This window comes from Anastrepha ludens, chromosome 4 (genome assembly GCF_028408465.1).
Source record: "Anastrepha ludens isolate Willacy chromosome 4, idAnaLude1.1, whole genome shotgun sequence".
In the NCBI taxonomy this organism is placed as follows: domain Eukaryota; kingdom Metazoa; phylum Arthropoda; class Insecta; order Diptera; family Tephritidae; genus Anastrepha; species Anastrepha ludens.
The window spans coordinates 57,363,571-57,386,895 of record NC_071500.1 but is presented as its reverse complement, the minus strand read 5'-3'; the positions used below and the strand labels follow the sequence as shown (position 1 = coordinate 57,386,895).

General features: G+C 35.1%; 1 protein-coding gene across 4 annotated transcripts in view; it reads left to right on the top strand.

Annotated features, from left to right (window-relative positions):
* LOC128862470 (voltage-dependent calcium channel subunit alpha-2/delta-3) overlaps positions 1 to 22,250 on the top strand; it is a 67,338-nt gene extending 45,088 nt beyond the window's left edge. For 3 of the 4 annotated variants that reach the window (XM_054101120.1, XM_054101119.1, XM_054101118.1), the window contains 6 exons: positions 1,792 to 1,902; positions 3,623 to 3,741; positions 3,824 to 3,963; positions 5,518 to 5,742; positions 6,206 to 6,691; positions 14,641 to 22,250. In XM_054101120.1, coding sequence (XP_053957095.1) covers positions 1,792 to 1,902; positions 3,623 to 3,741; positions 3,824 to 3,963; positions 5,518 to 5,742; positions 6,206 to 6,691; positions 14,641 to 14,733 — 1,174 coding nt within the window. In that variant the 3' untranslated portion in view covers positions 14,734 to 22,250. Of the gene's footprint in view, positions 1 to 1,564; positions 1,613 to 1,791; positions 1,903 to 3,622; positions 3,742 to 3,823; positions 3,964 to 5,517; positions 5,743 to 6,205; positions 6,692 to 14,640 lie in introns of all 4 variants that reach the window. The other variant, XM_054101121.1, reaches the window with a different exon arrangement.
* Positions 22,251 to 23,325: the final 1,075 nt, after the last annotated feature.

Below are 23,325 nucleotides of genomic sequence, written 5' to 3'. Positions count from 1 at the left end.
GATTTGCTATTACTTCATTATAGGTCTCTTTGTCATTAAAATTTATTTTCTACTTTTTAGCTCGATTAGCAATAAAAGCGTGTTTTTTAGTTTTTTAAACTATTTTTTATTTAATTTTCTTTCTGGCACCAAATAACTTCTTTAGCCTAAAATACAACACGGCAGTGGCAGTGGCACAACTAAGAGTTTATTCAGTTTTATTAATAAAATTGGCCCTCCCCATTTTTGGCATGTTCGGAAATTTGACTGTAAAATTTCTGGACAACTTTCAATTATTTAACTTTAGTTTGGGTTATGGCCGTTCCAGAACTCTTAACAAGTTCTCAATATTCCAATCTATTCTCTACCATCAATTTTGGTCGATGCAAACGAATAGCACATATCATTAACCGAAATTCCGGCTAAGCTCTTAAGAACCCAAGCTCCTTTTTATTTAAAATATCTCATTGTTAATCCAGGTTGTGCACGGACGAATAAATTCTCTGATCACTTGTTAAATCGCTTTCTCCCGACAATTTGAACATTTTAGTATATAATATATTTTATATTTGCATTTGTCTCAACTCCGTTAAGCTATTAAAAACAACCGTTATGAGCCCTGGTGTACGAGGGTATGAAAAAGAAGCGGTATAAAAAATCGGACAACAACTCTATTATTTATTGCGATCAATTCAACCTTATTTATAATATATATAACACAGTATACATTTTTTATACAAATCCGTTACCTTTCCTTCACAGCAATTCTCTTCCGAAAAAACTTACTTATGGCAAGCAGTTTACCAATTCTTGAAACATTTGTTTCAGTCTATTTCTCGAAGGGTATTCATTTAACGCAGCGATTTAAGTTGTATCGCTTTTATGGACTCAAAATGATATCCCGGAAGTAGTTTAAGAGTAAGATACAATTTTCGAGGAACTGCCGAATACGGTGGTTGTGAGACTGGAGGCGTCCGCACAAATAGAGAATAGCTTTAAGTAAACTGGGCAGCATGGCTCTCAGATGAAATATAATCATACCAGTACTACCAACCTGAAAGAAATGTCCGAGTCATTATCTCCGCGAAGTTGAAATTCAAAGACCAACTATCAATTTGTTAGTATCTTTTTTATTGAAAAAGATTTTTCGGGGGCCGCTGTAACCGAATGGATAGGTGCCTGACTACCATTCGGTAGCGCCCGAGCTCTAAAACACGTGCCGAGCGGCGACCGCTATTGGAAATAATCTTTAATGTTTCATGTCCAAAGTGAACTGGATGGTAGGCGACCGCCGGATACTTGTAATTGAATCGAAATATTCGGTATTAGAAGTGAAATCTGAAATAAACTTCATTAACTCTCTAACTTATTACAATTATTTTAAAATACTAAATTATACCATACTTATAACAGATAAGCTGCCTACATTCCTACATAATTAAAATGTTCCTTTAAATTACTGCGTTTCTTTTTCTCTACACAAAAAAAATTTCTTCCTCTGTTTTCTACGTTGCTTTTTGGTGAATAATTTTTTTTATCTCACAACATACATATTTTATAAACTATAAAATTTTACTTGGATCAGCACAAGTGCTTCAAGCCCAATCGCCGTTCTAATGGGTTTGTTGCCAAGGTAACATATTGAGAAGGAAATCTTTAATACATATATGAACATTTGCAAATATGCGATTTTTTTAACTTATATAATAATTTTAAGTACGACTAATATTGCATACTTTTATGTAACATATTTTTTATAGCTCGTTACTCTGCTTTATAGGGCAATAATTTAAAAAGTTTTCATTTCCACAGAAACGAATTTAAACAACGATTTGGCATCACTGTGGCATTTCTAGCAACACATAGCGGCCTTACAAGATGGCAAGAGTTTCATTCGAATATGGCCGAGGAAGCTGGCACGGGGTAAAATATTTGAGTTATATTGTAAATATAAATATTATATATAAAAAAATAAAAAAACGTAGAAAGGTTGCAGTTAACATTTAAGTTAACATTAACAGAAAAAAGGAAAATGCTACCTAAAGAAGCAGAACAAAAAAATTAATAAATTCAAAATGTACGTAAATCCAAGTTATACTAAAACTTAAATTTAATAAGCATATTCTATACATGTGATTTTTTCTAATTTTCTCCACAAACTGCAATACACTTATTTCAATGTATTGCTTTTCCAAAAACGCAGCAATAGCTGAATTGTTAATGAATGCAGCACTTGCTTTCCGAATAATTTTTTTATATATAGTACTTCATATCAATGTGGTATCAGCAATTTCACACTTAGTCAAATTTGGATCTTCACAAACAGTATCATACAATTTCTCAATGATTTCTAGGGTGTTGTTGTACGACTACGTTTAAATTCTAAAACCCATATAACTAAAACCAAGCATTTTTAAATTTTTTATGTCTGCTTCCCTGAGTTTATCGCCGAAAAGACGAATGACTATGACGGGATTTTCACTGACAAGTAAAACCAAAAACTCAAAATATTATTATAAGACAAAAAACGGTACTTAACCAACATTCAAAATACATTTCGAAAGGCAAATTTATTGGCGTTTTAGGCAGAACATATCCTCAATTCATAGCGTTATTAGTTGTAAATAAAATTGCACACTCTAAAAACCTACAAAAGATGCCCAACATGATCAAAGCGACGAAGGTGCATTGGTACTTTGAAGGGAGAGAATGTTTTGAATCCAAGAATTCCTATTGTTCCCACCACATTGCCATTTAAATTCTAGCATTTACAATTTCTTGTACTCCTAGCTTTCTCAGTGACAACACCAAAGCTCAAGTTCAGTTACTAAAACATGTTTTTCACTTGATCAGTTTATCTATTTTTACTCAAGATGGAAAGAGAGTAAGGAGAACTGTATCCCAAAGCTTTAGAAAGAAATACCTATTTAATATATAAATTAAAGCGTTGCCTTAGCGACACAGCAATGCAATTCACGCTTTTGCCTCATAGTGGTCATGAAACATCACATCGTTTTCCTCTCAACAGGCAATGACAGATCTCCGAGAGTATTTAAACCATAAACCATAAAAAACCATCTTCGTTTCGGAGGCAGCATAAAGTTAAGTTCCCTCCATTTGCGGAACAACATCAAGACGCAAACTACAAATAAGAGGAGGGTCTCAGCCAAACACCCAAGAAAGGTTGTGAGCGCCAACCGAAAAAAGCTTTTACTATCAACCCAAACACCTCCTACAAGCTCTTAAAATAAATGTATCGTCTTTCAATAAACTCAAAGTCTTTTACCTAAATAATATCGAAGATAGCACTAAACAATTTCGCCAAATTCACACAAGTCTTTAGCTCCCATACACTTGTGCTCACATGATTAAGTCACTTTATATTTTTTAAATTTTATTCGTTAATTAAAAACAAAGTATACATTATTGCACAACCAAAAAATATAGTTTATTGCATAACATCAAAACTGCCATCAACTGCCATTATTCAGAATTAATGCAATTATGTGACCACAAGTGTATTTATGTATTTCTATTTTATGATGAATACTTGTGATCATAAGAGATAACTTTTTTGTTTTTGACTGGCAGAAAACTCAGAGAAAAATACTTTAAACAAAATTTTTCTTTTTATTTCATGCAGTGAGGTTTTCAGCGAACAAAATAAACGTGCTATAGAAGAGATGTGGTACAAACGTGCAGTGGATCAGCATTTCATCCATGAAGACAGTTTTGTTTATTCGGTACCATTTGATGCGGGAGGTAGCTTAAATTATTCATATATTAAATTCGGCATACATATAACAAAGCACTGAATTTTACTCCCGTATTGTTTTTTACCAAGATCTTGCAGAAGAAATTACTGTAACTGCGAGTAATGCTGTTTTTCACACTGAAGGTGGCAAATCCGCAGCAGCAGCCGTTGTAGGATTTCAGTTTCATCATTCTGCGCTGGAAAAGCTTTTCCGTAATATTACTGGCAATGTAAGTCATTTGTGCATGAAAGTTAAAAATGGATTATAAGTAATAGGTACATATGTACAAGCAATTTTTAGTCTTTGTCAAAAAGTACTAGAAGAACGATTAAGCTTCTTAATAACTCAATAGTTTGTAGGCAACGGTGGTATCTAGTCTATATAGTATTTGTATATTACATATTACACGTAAAACTTTCTGGGATTCATAGGTTATCCAATATCCGAGGGAGCTTTGAAAAGTCCGTGCAAAAATAAAAACATCTTATTTGTTTACCCCAACCCTTTTATTTTTCGTCTTAGTCACATTTTATTCTTATACACTTCCAACGCCGTTCTAGTTTGTTGATCCCTTACGAATAATAGTATCTGTCCAAGCCTGAAAAATAATCATTGGTTTCTTCAATCACCTCCTCGTTTGAATAAAAATTTTTTGCCGCCAGCCATTTCTGCAAATTGAGGAACAAATAGTCATCCGAGGAATCCGAGAGAGCCAAATAAGGAAAAAGGGGGATGTGAATAGAGTTGGAACCCTATTTCCATTCATTTTGGGACCATAAGTGCTGAGGCGTGAGCTAGTGCGTTGTCGTGATGGAACAGGAAAATCACTCGACTTCCTGGATTCAAAAGGATGCGAAGCTAAAAAAAAAATTGACCGATCTGGCTGAAACTTGGATTGTGTCCTTTCAAGAGATACTACTAGCTAACCTCGATGCACGCCAGTAGTGCCATCTCTCTACCGTTGTATGGACTTTTCAAACGACCCTCATAAATATAACACTGTATAGAGGTTAAAATTACACATAGAATTGCCAAGACACGTTATTTTAGTACTGTGTTCCGTTTTTCTGGATTAGGTGATTTTCTAAAAATATTTCATCGAATTAAGTTCCCACCAAAAATATCAAATACTCGTAGTGTGGTTGACGTAGCTGAGAGGGTTTATGTGGATACATCTACCGTTCGGAGGCGCATAAAACTAGAGGTTCCTCTATTCATGGAAAATCATCAAGACGCATACCACAAATTGGAGGAGAAGCTGGACAAACACCCAGGAAAAGGTGTAGCACCAATTATTATTATCCCACGCAACTATCACATTTTGTGTAATACAGCATTGACTGATATTCTAAACAGAATTGTTCGAACAGTTTCTTCATCGCGAAATTTTATTACGATGTGGGGGACTATTGTTCTATGAAATGCGCCATAAACAGTCATAAAGTAAATTTTTGCAGTATTTGTTAGTTATGGCCTTTACATTTTAGGTGATGATATACAAGAATAGATATCGGCACTTCAAAAAAATTTAAGAAGTAGTTTTGACGTTTGAAAAAGGCTGGATGCAGTGAAACATTTAGTGGACTAAATTTCCACATGCGAAACGAATAATAGCTGATAAAACGCCGATACGATCGTTTAGGCAAAGATCTTGGCAACAGAACCTTCTCAACTCGTGTAAATTTAATGTTTAACGTTAAATGCTTAAATTTTAATTAAATTTGTTACGTAATTTGTAAAACAATCCCATATATTATTTACTAACCAATACCCACTTTTGTAGGGATGCGCCGTTGAGGACCGCGAGTGTTATGTTATCGATAATAATGGATTTATTATTATTTCGCCGTATCGGCAAGAGACTGGCAAGTTCTTTGGTGAAATCAATGGCGGCATTATGTTTCGTTTAGTGGAAGAGAAAGTCTTTAAGCGTGTCATTGTGTACGACTATCAAGCGGTTTGCTTTGAATCCGATGGTGATATGAATGCATCAAATAGCTTATTATCGGTAAGTAATTTTAGGTATTACGTATTAAGGTGGCCGCCGTAGCCGAATGGGTTGGTGCGTGACTACCATTCGGAATTCAGAGAGAACGTAGGTTCGAATCTCGCTTAAACACCAAAATGAAGAAAACATTTTTCTAATAGCGGTCGCCCCACGGCAGACATTGGCAAACCACCGAGTGTATTTTTGCCATGAAAAAGCTCCTCATAAAAAATATTTTTCGTTCGAAATCGGCTTGAAACTGTAGGTACCTCCATTTGTGGAACAACATCAAGAACAAACGCCACAAATAGGAGTAGGAACTCGGCCAAAAAAGGGTGTTCGCGCCATTTTATAATATATACGTATATATACCTATGTATATATATATAATTTTAACTATTATTTTAAAACCTATGCAAATTGCTGTTTCTAATGTCTCAAGTTGTAATTGTGAGCCTAATTAATTTTATGATTGCTTTTACAGCCATTCTTCCACCTACTGCGCATATTCAAATGGTTGCTCCATGCGGTGCTGTGGTATATTGTGCAATTCACTAATATGGCCATTGCCGAAATTAGCGATCATTACATCGACGAAGACATGAGTGACTATCCGGCCAGTACAAAGAATACCGATTTGTTGCGTATGGTGACGCTGCATCGGACACGCCTCAAGACGTGCGACATGCAACGCGAATTATACCTTATGTACAATGAGAAGGACAATGTGGTTTACAATATGACAGCTCACGCATGTGAGCGGCCATTTGTTGTGTTACCGGTGCCGAATAGCAATTTGATTCTGGTGGTAATCGATCAACGATGCCCACGGGATACAATGATACAACTGACGGTTAATCCAATCGATATTATATATCCACTAGATAAAAATCAAACATTTGCTTGCTATAAGAATGATCGTGAATTTTCGAGGGTGCGTCCAGTTAGTTGTATAAACAAGCATATAAATGTAAGTAAAAGAGTGCATGTACTTAAATATTATATATAATAAAATATTTGTATTCGAGCGCAACCGAATTGTAACTTTATATACCCATTAACGGTCGTTTTCTCAATATCTGGTTAATAAGAATAATTCGGTCACCGAATGATGGCTTGAAATCACAATTTCATGTTCACCGATATCGGGCTAGCCGACCCCGAGTTAGGTCGATCTTTGTGAGAATTTTAGAAAACAATTTTCAAATTCGATAGAAAAACGATAGAAAACACAAATAATGAGTATTTTAAAAAATGCGGCTAGATGTTGTTTTAAAATAAAATATGTACAAATTTAGATTCTTTCGGGTTTCACAAGTTTTATTCAAAATACGGCTCTCAAGAATTGTATGTGAAAAATGTCCACCATGGGCACTTCCACAAGTAAAATCCACCAAATAGTCAATTCATGATTCCCTAATTATTGCGAACGTCGAGATATCGATGCTGAAAGTTGTTCAGCAACACTTTGCGCTACAGCAGTAATATTCTCAGCAGAACGTAACAGTTTTTGGTCTGTCAGTCGATTTTCTATACTCGACAGAACCAATTTCTTCAAACATTGAATTGTCGACTCATTTGAATGATTATTTCCACCAAAAAAATCATGAATATTGTTGTTCTTAAAGACCGACCATTTCCATAATAAGTTTCAATAATTTTAACGCTTGTACACTTGTCTATTTGACAAATGTCAAATATGGCATAAAAAAAGGTACCGCCTAACTTCAATAATTAATGCATGCTTGAAATTCAAATATATACCAATGCACTGGAACATTTTTGAAATTAAAATGATTGCAAAGCTTACTACAGTGCTACATATTCGTTTAAACGCATTGCATTTTTTTCGTTTACTTTAGAACTGTTTTAAGATTACAACAATAACAACAACAAATATTCTTCCAAACTATTCGTTTAGGTAACAGTAAACCATCGTTGCATTTGTTTCTTATCTATTGCTTTTTGTTGTAACATAACGGGTCTCTATTTAAAACTATGCTTAAAAATGCTACATATTCGTATAAACGCATAGTTTGTTAAAGACTGCAGTAGTGAAGTTAAAAGTGATTAACTTGTGAATATTGTTTGTAACTGAATATTTTGGTAAATTCTTACAATGTTTTTACACATTCATTCAAATTTCTTAGTTAAATTAAATTTTTTAACCTAATTTTTTCAGATTTTCTAAAATGCCTAAGGCAAAATACTTAAATGATGGGAACGGGTATTGGTCAGTGTTTACCATGAGGAGGGCTATTCCAATCGTGAAATTGGACGAAAAATTGGAAGATCGGAAGGAGTTGTGCGTGCTTTCTTAAAGAAAGCAGGCAATTATGGAATAAAGAAAGCAACAAGAGGCAACACAAAATTGTCACAGCGTGACAAAAACAAAATAAAGTATGAGGCTACGAAAAATTTTTTGAATTGCACACAAATAAAAAATAAATTGGGTCTTCCTGTAACGGCAAAACACACTTTACACATTTTACGAAGTGATGAAAATATAAAATGGAAAAAACCAAAGTCTAAGCCAATGTTAAAGGAACATCAAAAAAAGCTCGTTTGGAATTTGCCCGTAAACACATTCATTGGACTACGGAATGGATGAAAGTTGTGTTTTCGGACGAGAAGAAGTTCAATTTAGATGGCCCTGACTCACACTCATGTTATTGGTATGATCTACAAAAAAATAATGTACGCATGTCGAAGTGTGACTTTGGTGGTGGCAGTGTTGTGGTGTGGGCAGCATTTTCGTCAGCTGGCAAGGCTCAACTGTGCTTTGTGCCGTCAAAAATGAACTCAAAAACGTACACCGATATGTTAGAAGATGCCCTCATCACATTTTTAGATGAAAAAATGGACGAAGACAGCATTTTTCAGCAAGACAACGCTTCCATCCATGTGCCAAGAGAGTCTCGAAATTGGCTTAAGGAGCAATTCTTTAAGAAAGCACGCACAACTCCTTCCGATCTTCCAATTTTTCGTCCAATTTCACGATTGGAATAGCCCTCCTCATGGTAAACACTGACCAATACCCGTTCCTCATCATTTAAGTATTTTGCCTTAGGCATTTTAGAAAATCTGAAAAAATTAGGTTAAAAAATTTAATTTAACTAAGAAATTTGAATGAATGTGTAAAAACATTGTAAGAATTTACCAAAATATTCAGTTACAAACAATATTCACAAGTTAATCACTTTTAACTTCACTACTGCAGTCTTTAACAAACTATGCGTTTATACGAATATGTAGCATTTTTAAGCATAGTTTTAAATAGAGACCCGTTATGTTACAACAAAAAGCAATAGATAAGAAACAAATGCAACGATGGTTTACTGTTACCTAAACGAATAGTTTGGAAGAATATTTGTTGTTGTTATTGTTGTAATCTTAAAACAGTTCTAAAGTAAACGAAAAAAATGCAATGCGTTTAAACGAATATGTAGCACTGTATGAGGTCACATCCTACCGCCCCATTGCATTACTTCCAGTAATCGGAAAGCTATTTGAAAAATTATTTTCCAAACGCCTAAAGCAAGTAATAGAATACAAACAAATAATACCTTCTCACCATTTGGTTTTCGAAAGAAACACTCCACTATCGATCAAATATGTACATCACTTAGTATACATCATTGAAGAAGCTATAGAACAAAGCCAAGTTTGTTCAACAATATTGATGTAGCTCCGGCATTCGATAAAGTGTGGCCTGAAGGCCTGATCTACAAACTAAAAACGATGCTGCCATATCAATACACCGAGTAACTCGAATCATATGCTGTTGAGAGATATTTTAGAACAAAACAAAATCAGACTTGGTTAATGGTTAAAGGGTTAAAGTATGGGCCTTTAGCTATGCGACCATATTGATCTATTGTGCACCCTATGATGTCTATTGACTGTTAAGTATGCTTATGAATTGTACCAGCTCCTCCTGAGGGATTGATTGAAGGTCTTCATCTATAAGAATGAACTTCTTTAAAAACATTCGATGATGAGATGTTCTATAGACTCCTCATCTTCGCAGCAAAATCTGCAGGTGCTGGTGTTAGTTATGCCTAATTTATGTAAGTGCTTGTTGCAGGTGAAGTGACCCGTGAGGGCGCCTGTGAGAGTGCGAATGATCTTTTTGTTTAGCGTGAGAGCCATATCAGACTTACTTAATAGTTAAAAAAATCGAAACGGGTGTACCTCAAGGCAGCATTCTTGGACCATATTTACTCTATACAGCAGACTAGTTTTTACCATAAGCCGAGTAGCCACGTTTGCTGAGGATACATGTATACTAGCTGTTGGAGACAACGAGCACGATTCAAACAGAAAATTACAACAATCAGTGGATGATATTTGAATGTGGACTAAAGCCTAGAATATTAAATTAAGGGGTTATATACCTTGTGAGCCCGAAAAAATGGACGAATGTCATAATTTTTTTAAATATGTTTTAGAGCTTTTATTCAAATGAGGCATACAGTTAGTAACAGAAGTAAGTATACACCGGACACGTTTTCAATTTTCCCCCAATCGATTCCTTCAAACAACCTAAGTTATAACAAAATTGTGTTTTATTTACATGAATGAAATAAAAAAGTCATATTTCATCCAAATAATCACAGAATTTTAAAAAGGAACAAAATTATAGCTTTTTATATTAAACTTTATAAAAATTCATGTCTCAAAAGTAAGTAGACAGTTCATCATATTATTAATTTGTGAAATCAAAAACAAAATTAAAATCAAATCCTAGTATTTGGTAGGATTACCCTTAGACTTTACAATCGCTTTAAGTCGTGATGGCATTGTGTTCACCAAGTTTTTAGTTACAGCTGGTGGTATTTTATTCCTCTTGAAGGAAGTTTTTCAGTTGCTCCTTATTTCTAATCGGATGTTTACGTATTTGCCGCTTTAAATGCTCCGATAAATGTTCGATTGGGTTGGTATCCGGGGATTGTGGCGGTGTTTTCAGCTGTTTTCGCACATTCTATAACAGCCACTCTCATACAATGTTGGATGTGTGCTTGGGGTCATTATCCTGCTGGAAGATAAGCGTTCCTCCAAGGCCCAATTTCGTAGCGCTTTCTTTTAAAATATTTTTCAAAATATTTGAGTAACCATATCGGTCCATAATATTTTCGATAAATACCAAACCATCACAGAGCCCCCTCCATGCTTCACAGTGCCGGTTATATTATTTGGATCCAATTCCGCGTTAACTTTTCTCCAAACTTTTTCACGGCCAGCAGATCCACAGATACTGAACTTACGCTCATCAGAAAATATGACTTGGTTCCAAAACGTTTGGTCATATTTTTCATGATCTTTTGCGAATGAAATCCGTTTACTCCGATTGACTCTACTCAAGAAGGGCTTTTTCCTACATTGCGCCCATGATAACCAGCACTATGCAAAGCCTGGCCAATAGTTTGGGTGCTAAATTGTTTTCCAGTCTCATTTTCAACTTCAGATTTTAATTTGGGGGCACTTATTTTGGGGTTTATCCTGATTTTCCGTACGACTAAGCTTTTTTCTCTGGGACTTAAGAGCGGCGGACGCCCACAACGCTCTTTATTAGTGGTGCTTCCCGCACTTTTATATTTATTCACAACCTTTTGAACTGTAGCAAAACTCCTATCTATCAAACGACCGATTCCTCGCAATGATTTATATTCCTTGTGATATATAGTATTACAATCCGTTTTTTTAAATCATCAGAAAGCTCTTTTCCTTTTGGTGCCATTACTAAAAATTTAGCAAAAATTAATACAAAACGTACTGCCCTAAATTTTTTTACTCACTTTAATTATTTCCTTTTAATAGCTTTAACTTTTTTAATCAATACGTAAAAGTAAATCTGATGCTAACTGAACAATCGTTTGCTGTATACTAACTTTTGTGACATAAATTTCGCTGCCATCAAAGACAAAGCAACGGTACCTAAAATTTACAGCTAAATTAAGGCGCATATGAAAGCTTATCCTAGTACACAATTACCATGTGTAAAATATTTTGATTATAATAGGACTATGAATAAGTTCGTGCGGTTTTTTTTCGAAATTTGAAACTTTATTGACGTAAAATGGTTACAAATTTAATATTCAAAATATTGTCCATCGCTTACTACTACTTTTTCCCATCTTTCTGGCAATTCACGGATTCCCTTTGTGAAAAATTCGGTCGGTTTTGCCGCAATCTACGAATCGATCCATTTTTTGACTTCATCGTAATTACGGAAGTGCTGGTCAGCCAGGCCATGTTGCATCGATCGGAAGAGATAGTAATCGGATGGCGCAAGGTCTGGACTATACGGCGGGTGGGGTAGGACATCCCATTTGAGCGTTTCTAAGTATGTTTTGACCACTTGTGCAACATGTGGCCGAGCATTGTCATGTTGCAAAATAACTTTGTCGTGTCTATCGGCGTATTGCGGCCGTTTTTCTCGCAGTGCTCGGCTCAAACGCATCAATTGTCGTCGGTAGACATCCCCCGTAATCGTTTCATTCGGTTTCAGTAGCTCATAATACACAACACCCAGCTGGTCCCACCAGATACACAGCATAACCTTCAGGCCATGAATATTCTGCGCCGACGTCGATGTTGAAGCATGGCCAGGGTATCCATACGTTGCCCGACGTTTTGGATTGTCGTAATGGACCCACTTTTCATCGCCAGTCACAATTCGATGCAAAAAACCCTTTCTTTTGTGCCGTTGAAGCAGTTGTTCGCATGCCATAAAACGGCGTTCAACGTCTCTTGGCTTCAATTCATACGGCACCCAATGGCCTACCTTTCGGATCATTCCCATGGCTTTTAAACGTTTGGAAATGGTTGATTGATCAACTCCCAAAGTTTTTGCAACCTCTTCTTGCGTTTGAGCCGGATCTTGATCGAGCAATTCCTCCAATTCGGTATCCATGAACTTTGGCGGCGCACCCTCGCGTTCTTCGTCTTCCAAGCCAAAATCACCACTTTTAAAGCGTGCAAACCACTTCTGGCACGTTCGCTCAGATAGAGCATGCTCACCATAAACTTCCACCAAGATACGATGACTTTCGGCTGCTTTTTTCTTCATATTAAAATAATGAAGAAGAATTCCCCGCAAAAACACATTATTTGGCACGAAATTCGACATTTTCAAGTGTGGTAAAAATATTGTTGTTTACGCTTCAAATAAAAAACTTATACTGACGTTTGTGCCTTACGACAATAGCTCTCCAATGAATGTTTGGAAATGTGGATCGATGGAATAATAATCAAGTTACGCCATCTGTTGTAAAACCGTAACGAACTTATTCATAGTCCTATTATATATTATAATATTAAGGAAAGCGTTAGCGTCAAACGATTCCATAAATCAGGTTCCTGTATACTTATTTATGTTACTAACTGTATATTGTACTGAAGGGTAACTCTCGAAGAATACATTTTGGTGCTTTTATTTAAAAAAATGTTATTATTTATTGTTGATATCGCCCCTCCCCCGAAACGACATTTTTTAGAAGAGGCTTGCCGTGATCACGGTAGCGCATGAGCAGCTCAACTCAAATCAAAAAAATTAAATGATTATTGTAGAAAAATGTTTTTAGTGAATCTGAACGGTTTATTTACCCAAAAAAAAACTTCTCGATATGAAAACCGCTATTCCCCAAAAAAAACGATTTTTGAGGAGTTGAAAAATTAAAAAAAAATTAATTCCAGCGAACTATGCAAATATTTATAAAAAGTGAACCGTTCAGATTCACAAGGTTGTAATTTCGAATAATTAAAAAAAATGTATGCAAATCAGTCAAATAGTTGTTTAATAAATAATGATCACCGCGTCGATAAGTTTCAAAAGACACGACTTCGAAATAATCACGTCTAAAGTTTTGCGTGCACTTCATTTATGGATAATTTTTATTCAGATCGCGCGCTTCCACGGTCTGTAACTTTCGTTGTAGTGCTCCGATCTTTATGATTTTTTGAATTTATATTTTTAAGATGATATACTTTTAGAATATGCCATAAAAAAATTTTCGATTTTTTAGTCCAACACCCCTTAAGCGAGAGCAAATTTGTACACGGTGACTTTACCAGCAAGAAGATTACTTATATTCCGGTGAAAATATAATATTATTCGTTACAGTACCCTATAGTAATATTGCTAAATACTCTGAAATGGCATGGGACACGAGGCTAAAATGGAAGGAACATTTCAAAATAAAAGAAAACGAAATTGGCATTAAAGCAAAAAAGCTTAAATGGTTGTTGGTAGAAACTCTAAACTGTCAATACAAAACAAATTAGTTCTTTACAATCAAGTTTTAAAGGCAGTATGGACATACGGTGTTCCATTGGGGTTACCGCTGCATCAAACAAGGAAATAATTCAATGGCAACAAAATAAAGTGCTCACAGGCATGGTCAATGCTCCTTGGTATATAAGAAGTACCGATCTGCACAGCGATCTGTCGGTGAAAAAGGTTGTCGACATTATACCTACATACCTTTACTGCAAAGCATGATAAAAGGCTAGAAGATCACATAAACCCAGAAGCTTCAGCACTTAGAGAAACCATGTACACAAGAGGACTACGAAGAACCAAGTTTCGAGACTTAGTGGCCCACGGGTTATAGTTATGTTGTATAATTGCAATTGCTTGTATGCTATCAATGAAATATACCGTAAAATATTGCTTGTTAGCCTTGCTTGGTGTAATACTATGAGATATTAAACTATTTTTTGTTACGTTTTCGGTAGCCCATCTTCCAATAAAATTAATTAGACGTTTGACAGATGTTCGCTAACCAGACATTAAGAAATCACTTTTAACCAACCACTGACTATATTCGGATTAAGCGTTTGATATTGAGAAAACGGTCGTAAATGGTTTAGGGAAATGAAAAGTTCATAATCAATTCATTTAACTATCTTTAACAGGAAAGTTCAATCGAATTGTGTGGTAATGCTGGAAGTATTTTTGTCAACATATTCCTACTGCTGCTGGGTCTTTCATTATGCCGATATCTGTAATATTTGGACTCTTAAATTTTAGAGCCATTCTTGTAAATTAATTTTTTGTAAAGTTGTTTTTACCTTTCGCTTTAAGTCTAATATAATAATGTTGTACACATATGTAAGTAATTTGTGGTATTAAGGTATAAAAAAATATTTGAAGAATGTGCTTTAAAAGTTTACAGTTAAGGACACATAAAATGGAACAGAAACTGTGTGACACAGCGTACTTGTATGTATGCATAACTTTTGAATTTTACATATTACAGTGGCCAGGTGCGTGACTGCTATTCGGTTGAAACCCCCTGCATACATGAAGCATCGAATTTTAAACAAGTTAACGGCCACCTTTGGCATTTCAAACCGTCAGGAAGTGAATAAATATTAGAGAGGAATCAAGACGACCAACACTACAAAAAAGAAGCGCGCCCCAACATCTTATGAAGGCTGTAACGGCCCATTTTAGAAATCAAAAGGAGGATTGACAGAAACGGTTTAAATTTTAGATTAGCAATACTAATAAATAGCTCCTTATCGCTAAGCATACACAAAAAATAGTGATGCAAGTTTAACGGAAGAATAAACTTAGTAAATTGCTCACAAAGAGCTTTGAAACAAAAAAATACATTTGTAATATATGTCAAAGATTCTTTTCCATATGAAGATAATTGACACTTCCTTAAGCTGGTTTCACACTTCATCAAATTTCATGTTTTATTTACGAACTAAACTAAGATTATTTAAGTTAAGGATTCCTTCAATTGTTTTTAAATTATTCACACAAACTATAACTCTTGAGATGACTGCACAAAAGTATTCTAAAAGGCGTTTAAAACGGGCGATTTTGGCAATAGGTCCAAAAACAGTTGTTAACAAATCTCGATAACATCAGCAGCCCCCATTTTCAATTCAACGGCCGGCACAAACCGACTCTGGTGTTTTTAAGTCAAATTCAAAGCATGTCCAGTCAAATTTTTCGATTAACTTTTTATTCCTGACTCTGTCGGACGATTTGTAACGAACAAAAATATCGAGTGTGGTTTAATTTTCACATTTTCACAGCTTCATCAAATCCTTAGTGAGTTGTAGATTTCATGCATATTTAATATCTGTCAAAGAGGCACGAACTGACGGTGACAGTTTTCAAAATAAAACATTGTTAAAAAGAAATACTTGCTAGATCTATATTGCGATGCGAACCTAAAACCAGGATTCAATCAAGACAGACTGTCTCACTTCTAAAACGTACAAATGCAATGTTTGCACAAAGTTTTGATGTTCTGATGACAAAGCATTAAATGTTTATTACTGATGGGCTAGTTGGTATTACTAATACAAACTAATACGGCTATGCAAGATGACGTTGCTCAACACCAGCAGCGCCGTCAGAATTGGGAAGGACCTCTCCGAGGCGTTTGATACCAAACGAGGTTTCACACAGGGTGACTCGCTGTCGTGTGACTTCTTTAACCTGATGTTGGAGAGCATCGTATGAGCCGCAGGACTTAACGCTCAGGCACAATTTTTTATAAGAGCGTACAATTGTTGGCGTATGCCGATGATATTGACATCATCGGCCTTAACAGCCGCGCTTCTCCAAACGGGATAAAGAGGCAAAGCGAATGGGTCTGGTGGTGAACGAGGACAAAACGAAGTACCTCCTGTCATCAAACAAACAGTCGGCGTACTCGCTTATCGGCACCCACGTCACTGTTGACAGTTATAATTTCGAGGTTGTAAAAGACTTCGTTTATTTAGGAACCAGCATTAACGCCAATAACAATGTCAGCCTTGAAATCCAACGTAGAATCTCTTTTGCCAACAAGTGCTACTTTTGACTTAGTAGGCAATTGAGTAGTAAAGTCCTCTCTCGACGAACCAAACTAACACTCTACAAGACTCTCATAATGCCCGTCCTAACGTATGGCGCAGAAGCGTGGACGATGACAACATCCGATGAAGCGACGCTTGGAGTGTTTGAGAGAAAGATTCTGCGCAAGATTTTTGGACCTTTGCACGTTGGCAACGGCGAATATCGCAGGCGATGGAACGATGAGCTGTATGAGCTTTACGACGACATAGACGTAGGGCAGCGAATAAAGATCCAGCGGCTACGTTGGCAGGGTCATGTCGTCCGAATGGATACAAACGCTCCGGCTCTGAAAGTATTCGATGCGGTACCAGCTGGAGGTAGTAGAGGAAGAGGAAGGCCCCCTCTTCGTTGGAAAGATCAGGTGGAGAAGGACTTGGCTTCACTTGGTGTGTCCAATTGGCGCCGGTTAGCACGAGAAAGAAACGACTGGCGCGCTTTGTTAAACTCGGCCAAAATCGCGTAAGCGGTTATCGCGCCAATTAAGAAGAAGAAGTTGGTATTACAAATATTTTGACTGCGTTTCAAAATTAAGTATGAAGTAAGAATAAAAGAATGCGTTTTCAACGTTCCGTTACCTTTTTTTCATTTTTTTGAGCTTGACAGGACATTATTTTCGTGATCTCGTAAAGTATCGATCAAACAATTTAACATAAAGTTTATGCTTGTTTTAAAGGTGACATTCTTTAGCTCTTTTTTGTTTGTTCCTTTCAGTTGTGAGTTACAGGGTGCTAAAAATGGAAGTCAACAAAGAGAAAATGCTGTACATTTTACAGTTTTTCTTTGATAAAATGATGGTGACGATACTGTAACTGCAATTATGGTTTTGTTAATTCCATTTCGGCATTTTTGGTGTTAAAAATGTCTAAATGTCCCACAAATAGTCGAAGTTGCCGGCATGTTAGTAGTTATAGGGACGCCCAGGAGCTAAAGATCGACCTTAAAATAGGTATAAAGCATTTGCGCAAACATTTTACGCAATAATAATGGATTTCTTTTTCTCCAGACTAATATATAAATACACATAACGTATTTCTCTCATACTACATATAAGCAGAGCAGACGAACTTATGATATGTACATTTTACCAAGCCCATGATTCTAAACGTTATTTCCGTGATATCACAAAATAAGTGGTTGGTTATGAGAGATGCGATGAAATTCGTACTGCATTTTATATTGCTTAGGCGCGAATATTATTTGCCATTTAAACTTAACATTTAGCCGGAAAAACATAGAACAATTGTAACGCGAACCAAGGCTATAACGATACTGATTTCCTTTACAGAAGCGAGAAATATTGCATTCAAAAAAACAAAACAAAATACTTCATGTTAAACAGTTGGAGCTAGCGGACCTTTGGCGCATGCCTATATCTTCTGTAGTAGCTTAATTCAAATTCTCGCTAGCTTTCCGAATCCAATATTATTTTTTATTTTATTCTTATAGAACAGAGGAAGTGAATATTTTGTGTAACAATTCTATAATCAGGTATGTTTTGCAAATCGTACGATTTGAAGTCAGTGAGATGTACAAAACCTATTTCGGAGATTTCTTAACAAAAAAGCAAAAATGGTGTACCAAATTATTATATATAAGCTAATTGATATATTTCTGGCAGTTTCCATTTAAAAAATATATTATTTTCATTACAAATATTCAAATATAATATATTTTGCAATCCGCACCGATTCCAAATCGTACGATTTACAGAACATGTCTGTATATTATTCTACTCTTAAGAATATGTATATAAGTAGGTAAAAATAGAAAGTAAATAAATGATAAAAAGTAAATATAGTAAATATAAAAAATAGAACTCACAAAATATTTGCATTCTTAGTTAATTTCACATTCGAAATTTATGCCTGCAAACGAAGTTGTTCCATTTTATGTGTAAGATACTGTACATACACATGTACCTACTCTCACATTTCTGCTGGAGGTAGATGTGGCTGTCAATCGAATTCGTTGTAGAAAATTCAATAAACAAATCTAAATTTTATTACACTAAAGCAAATTAGTTACCTATTTGTAAAGAAAAATCTCGTACTTGAATGTATGCACATACATACGCACACACATACATATATTGTACAGATATGTATTCGAATATAAGTAGAAAAAGAATAAAATGTATAAAACACAGATTAAATGATTTTGAATATACTTATGTACATACATATATTGCAATGATAAATATATGTATGTATCTAAGTCTAAAAAAGGAAACAAATATTTCATAACTGTAGTCCAAGGACTTGCCAAAGTCGAAAATAGTTCATTCATATACATAAACTTCCTTAAAAAATTTCAAAGAAGTATCATATTACCTCGAGCAACAACGGGCTAATAAGTATGAATAATGTTGCCTACATGGAAACGTAATATATATATGTATATGTATATGTATGTGTAAATAGATGTGTATGTGTAGTAGATATGTAGTTACATATCGCTACCAAAATCTCTGACCACATTTCTTTTGTAACAGCTGTTTTACCATTCCCTATACTACAATAAATATACCTCCGCAAAAAAAACTTTATAGCTTTTATAAACCGTCATTAAAAAAATATTACAAATTTGGAATAGGTCCTTCGCGCACTTTGGTAACGATATGTATGTAACATGGAAGTGCATGAAATTTGTATTTATCTAGAAAATTTAGCTTTTGAATAGTGGTGTATGAGTGTAGGAAAAGTATTGCAAGAATTAATGGAAATCGATCGACGGAAATCGATGTGTGAGAAAATGTTTCTAGTCCTCTGCAGGACAGTAACGTGAAATTAAGTTAATATTGAATATTAAATAATTTTAGCTAAATTTAGTAAATATATCGCTAACGTTACGTAATAACGTAATCAATAAAAAAGTACTGTATGCGTCAAATACTTATTAAAATGCATACTCGTACATATGTGAGTATGTATGCATGTAGATCTTTTCACTTTTTAAGACTCGGCCTGGTAAAAAAAAAAAATACAAAAATACTGACTTCGAATGCTTTCATTTGTACCTTATATGCTATGAGAAACCTTCAACTACCAATGGTTTGACGTTGAAAATTAAACTAAATAAATTACATAGTACATATATAAATAATACAACATTTGTCTGTACATATATGCCAGTAAAAAAAAATGCATCTTAAATATCCCCAAAATGTATTACGAAAATATATTTAACATTTAAATTACAATTTGTGTAGTTTCTCATGTGAAAACCTAATTGTACTCAATAGGAAATTTAATTTTTATGAACTGTAAAAGAACATATGTGTATTATATAAGTACGTAACGTATGGCAGCATATAACATACATATACCTATATACATCCACATGAACGGCGCTTCATAAGTCAGCAGTCCGGTAGTTAATTGAGGAACGATATTTGTGATTTATGTATTTTTATTGTTCAACACAGTTTCCATCGGATGAGATACATATGTATGTCATTAGATGTATAAACCACATTTTTATATAGATGTGAGCCTTTGAGAAACTATTATTCATTTTATCTTCGAGATTCTATCTGCAATCGTTCTTATCTCATTATCGTTGGAAAATCTTCAGAGCCGCAGCTTTTTTCAAATTTTTGAGGAATAAAACTTTTACTTTTACTTGCGCATTTCTTCATATGTATGTTTATATATAAAGGTGATGCAAAATCAATCATCCAATTTTGTTTTTGATTTTTTTACAAAATAAAAAAAATATCTTTTAAGCGATGTTAAAGCGAATCTTTTTTACTTTGACCTTTACAGGGTCCTTTGCTGGCCAGTTTATACTTTTATACACTCCACCTGTGCAACGCCATTCACAAAATTTATCGATCTCCGATAGGGTGATTAATTTTGTGCCACCTTATATATATGCCACTTTCGATTTACCCTTCCTGCTCGCTACTAGAGAATTCCGCTACTCACCAAGCGAAGTATTTGTATGTGAAAGCAACAATTTCGCGATGAAAAGCGATTTTGTTTATAGCCGCCTGGCTTAGGTAGGAATGTTTTTTTATTATACGTATTATGCAAACGTCGTATTTTGCGTCTTGCAAGTCAAAGAATGAGATGGTCAGGGCATATGTACAAAATGCCCAAAAACAGAACTACCAGTATAACGTTCCATAGACTAAAGCGTAAATTAAAAGAGTTTCAAATTATTCACTTCTTTACGCATTACAGAGAAGCACTTTTGCATCATTTCTCGGTTGCCTGGTAAATATATAGTAATAGAATCGAATATGTGAGCTGTGTGAGAACATGTGTTGCTGGGAGCTTATTACGTCTGTTTTATATGCCAGTCTCATAATAGCAAAGCATCATAATATTGATCATTCCTAGTAGTACCCTTAAAGTACGTTCACATACGCAGTACCGTTCGGAGCTCCGCGGAAGGGCTATAATATCCCTATTATCCATCGCTGCACAAATTACTATGAGGTTAAAGGAGATTGGCGCTGAAGGCAATCTCTCAAGGGACATTGCAGCATTTTTGGTCAGTTAACACCCCTTTTTTCTGAACTTCAGACAGATCTCTCTATCCACAAACTGTTTGAGAGTCGTGCCAGGACAATCTTTCCAAGTAGGCAGAATTAAAAGGAAGTAACAATCTGCACCAAAGCTGGTACCTCTGTCTTTACTGACGACTCCAAGATGGAATCGGGAGTCGGAGCAGAGATTTTCTCTAAATCAGCCAATTTATCTGTTTTCTTAAAATTGCCGAATACTGCTAGTGTTTTTCAGGCAGAAGCCTTTGCGATCCTGCAGACATGCAAAATGCTTAGGGAACTTGGGAGCGAGGGCGATATTAACATTTTCTCCACTAGCCTACTTCTGTAAGGAGGAGATCAAATCTGTAGGGTGTGCAGTTAACATATCTCTGAACTGGGTTCCAGATTATAGGGACATAGAGGGAAATGCAATTGCTGATGAGCTTGCCAGAAAGGGGCCTGAATTGGTCACAAAGACCTCCTACCCTGTCATAGACATCCTCCTGAGCCTGGAGCAGTGCGCCAAACTAAACCCCATCAATCTCCTCCAGCTGGCTCTGACTAGCTTTTTTCTGTGATATTAATGCATAATTAATAATATCTAACAAAAATATTATTGGAATTGTGTCAGCAAATATATTTTCTTTACCGGCATACAATTTATTTAGTTTCTACTTGGACGTTTCTCCTTACATTCGTAATAATAATTGTCGATAACACAGAAGACACTAGGTCGTACAACAAAAAGTAAGGATGAGTCGTTGCTAACTGCCTTAAGCCGCCAACATATAAGAGGCCCGTCGTGTTAATTTATTTTTATAATTTATGATTTTTACTAATTATAGTATATTAATTATTAAACACTTAGTCATCATTAAACTATTAACAAATCGCAAGTACCTCTTCCACGGAGCGACACAGAGAATAACATACCAGTACCAAAAACTTGCTTTACATAAAAGTAATCTGTTGAATAAACAAATCAATACCAGGCGCGAAAGATTATATACGCATGTATACCTACATAAAACATAAAAGATAAATATAAATAAATAAGTATGTGCACTTTGTTAAATATAAAATAGTTACATTCTTCTGACAATGTGCTAAAGCTTGTATTACAACTAAACTGAAATACAATAAAGGAATTATAATAATACCTAAATAATAAGTTGCAAAATAAAAATTCAAATGCATAAAAACATTCGATGAACTGAATTTTAATTTACAGAAATTTAAACTTAATTAAAACGGTGTATCCAGGATAGAGCAACCGGCTTGGATGATTGACTACGATCTTTTCTTTTCATCGCCAGTTATTCTCCACTTACTTTTTTGTACGTCTTCATTGAGCTTCTTCTTAAGACCAAACTTATGAATATGGTTCCAAACGGTTTTCTGGCTAATTTTCATCTTCTATACAATTGAATAAGTGCCCGCATTCCCACTAGGTCCCACGAAATGTCAAAAATGTCTGCGCTAATCGATGACCAGATTATGTGCGACTCGGAAGACGACAAACCTCTATTAATATAATATTAAGTCAATCACAAAGCAAAAGTCTCAAAAAGTTACCCTGGGCAGGACTTTGATTAATTTTAGAGAGCTTTAATTTTTGAAAAACAGAATTCCATTTACAATACATAACTTAATAAGTAAGATATGATTTCGGGGATGATAGCAATCGTCGAACAATTGAACAATAATAATCAGGAGCATTTTTTCGAAATTTTTCTCCGACCGGTTCTAATAAAGATTAACTTTAATTTTTTTTTAGTAGTAAGCGAGTCAAAATATTCCCGGAAATCAAAAATCGAAGATTTTCGAAAATCTGGCTAATGGAATTATTGAATATGTAACTTTGGCAATGTATTCAATATACTCGTGGTGCATATGAAAATTTAACTCAACATGTTTTCAAAGCCGATGTCGATTAAGAGGCCACCGTTATTGGTTGCAGCAATAGTGAGTTCATAATATCGCTGCCGCTTCATCTCGAGTGTTGCTTTTTCGAAGAGCTGGGTTGTAAGCAGAAAGTTTATTGGACAAAAGTCACGTGGACTTGCGAAGCAAAAAGCCATATTCACGCATTTGCGGTAATACAAATTGTGATAAAATTCATCAAAGAATGTCGCCAGTTCTGAAGAGGAATGAAGCAATGAATAGCCACTTTCTGATCGTGAATGATCATTCCATTATAGCCGAAAACGTGAAAAGCCGTGAAAACGAACAAGGAAAAGAATGT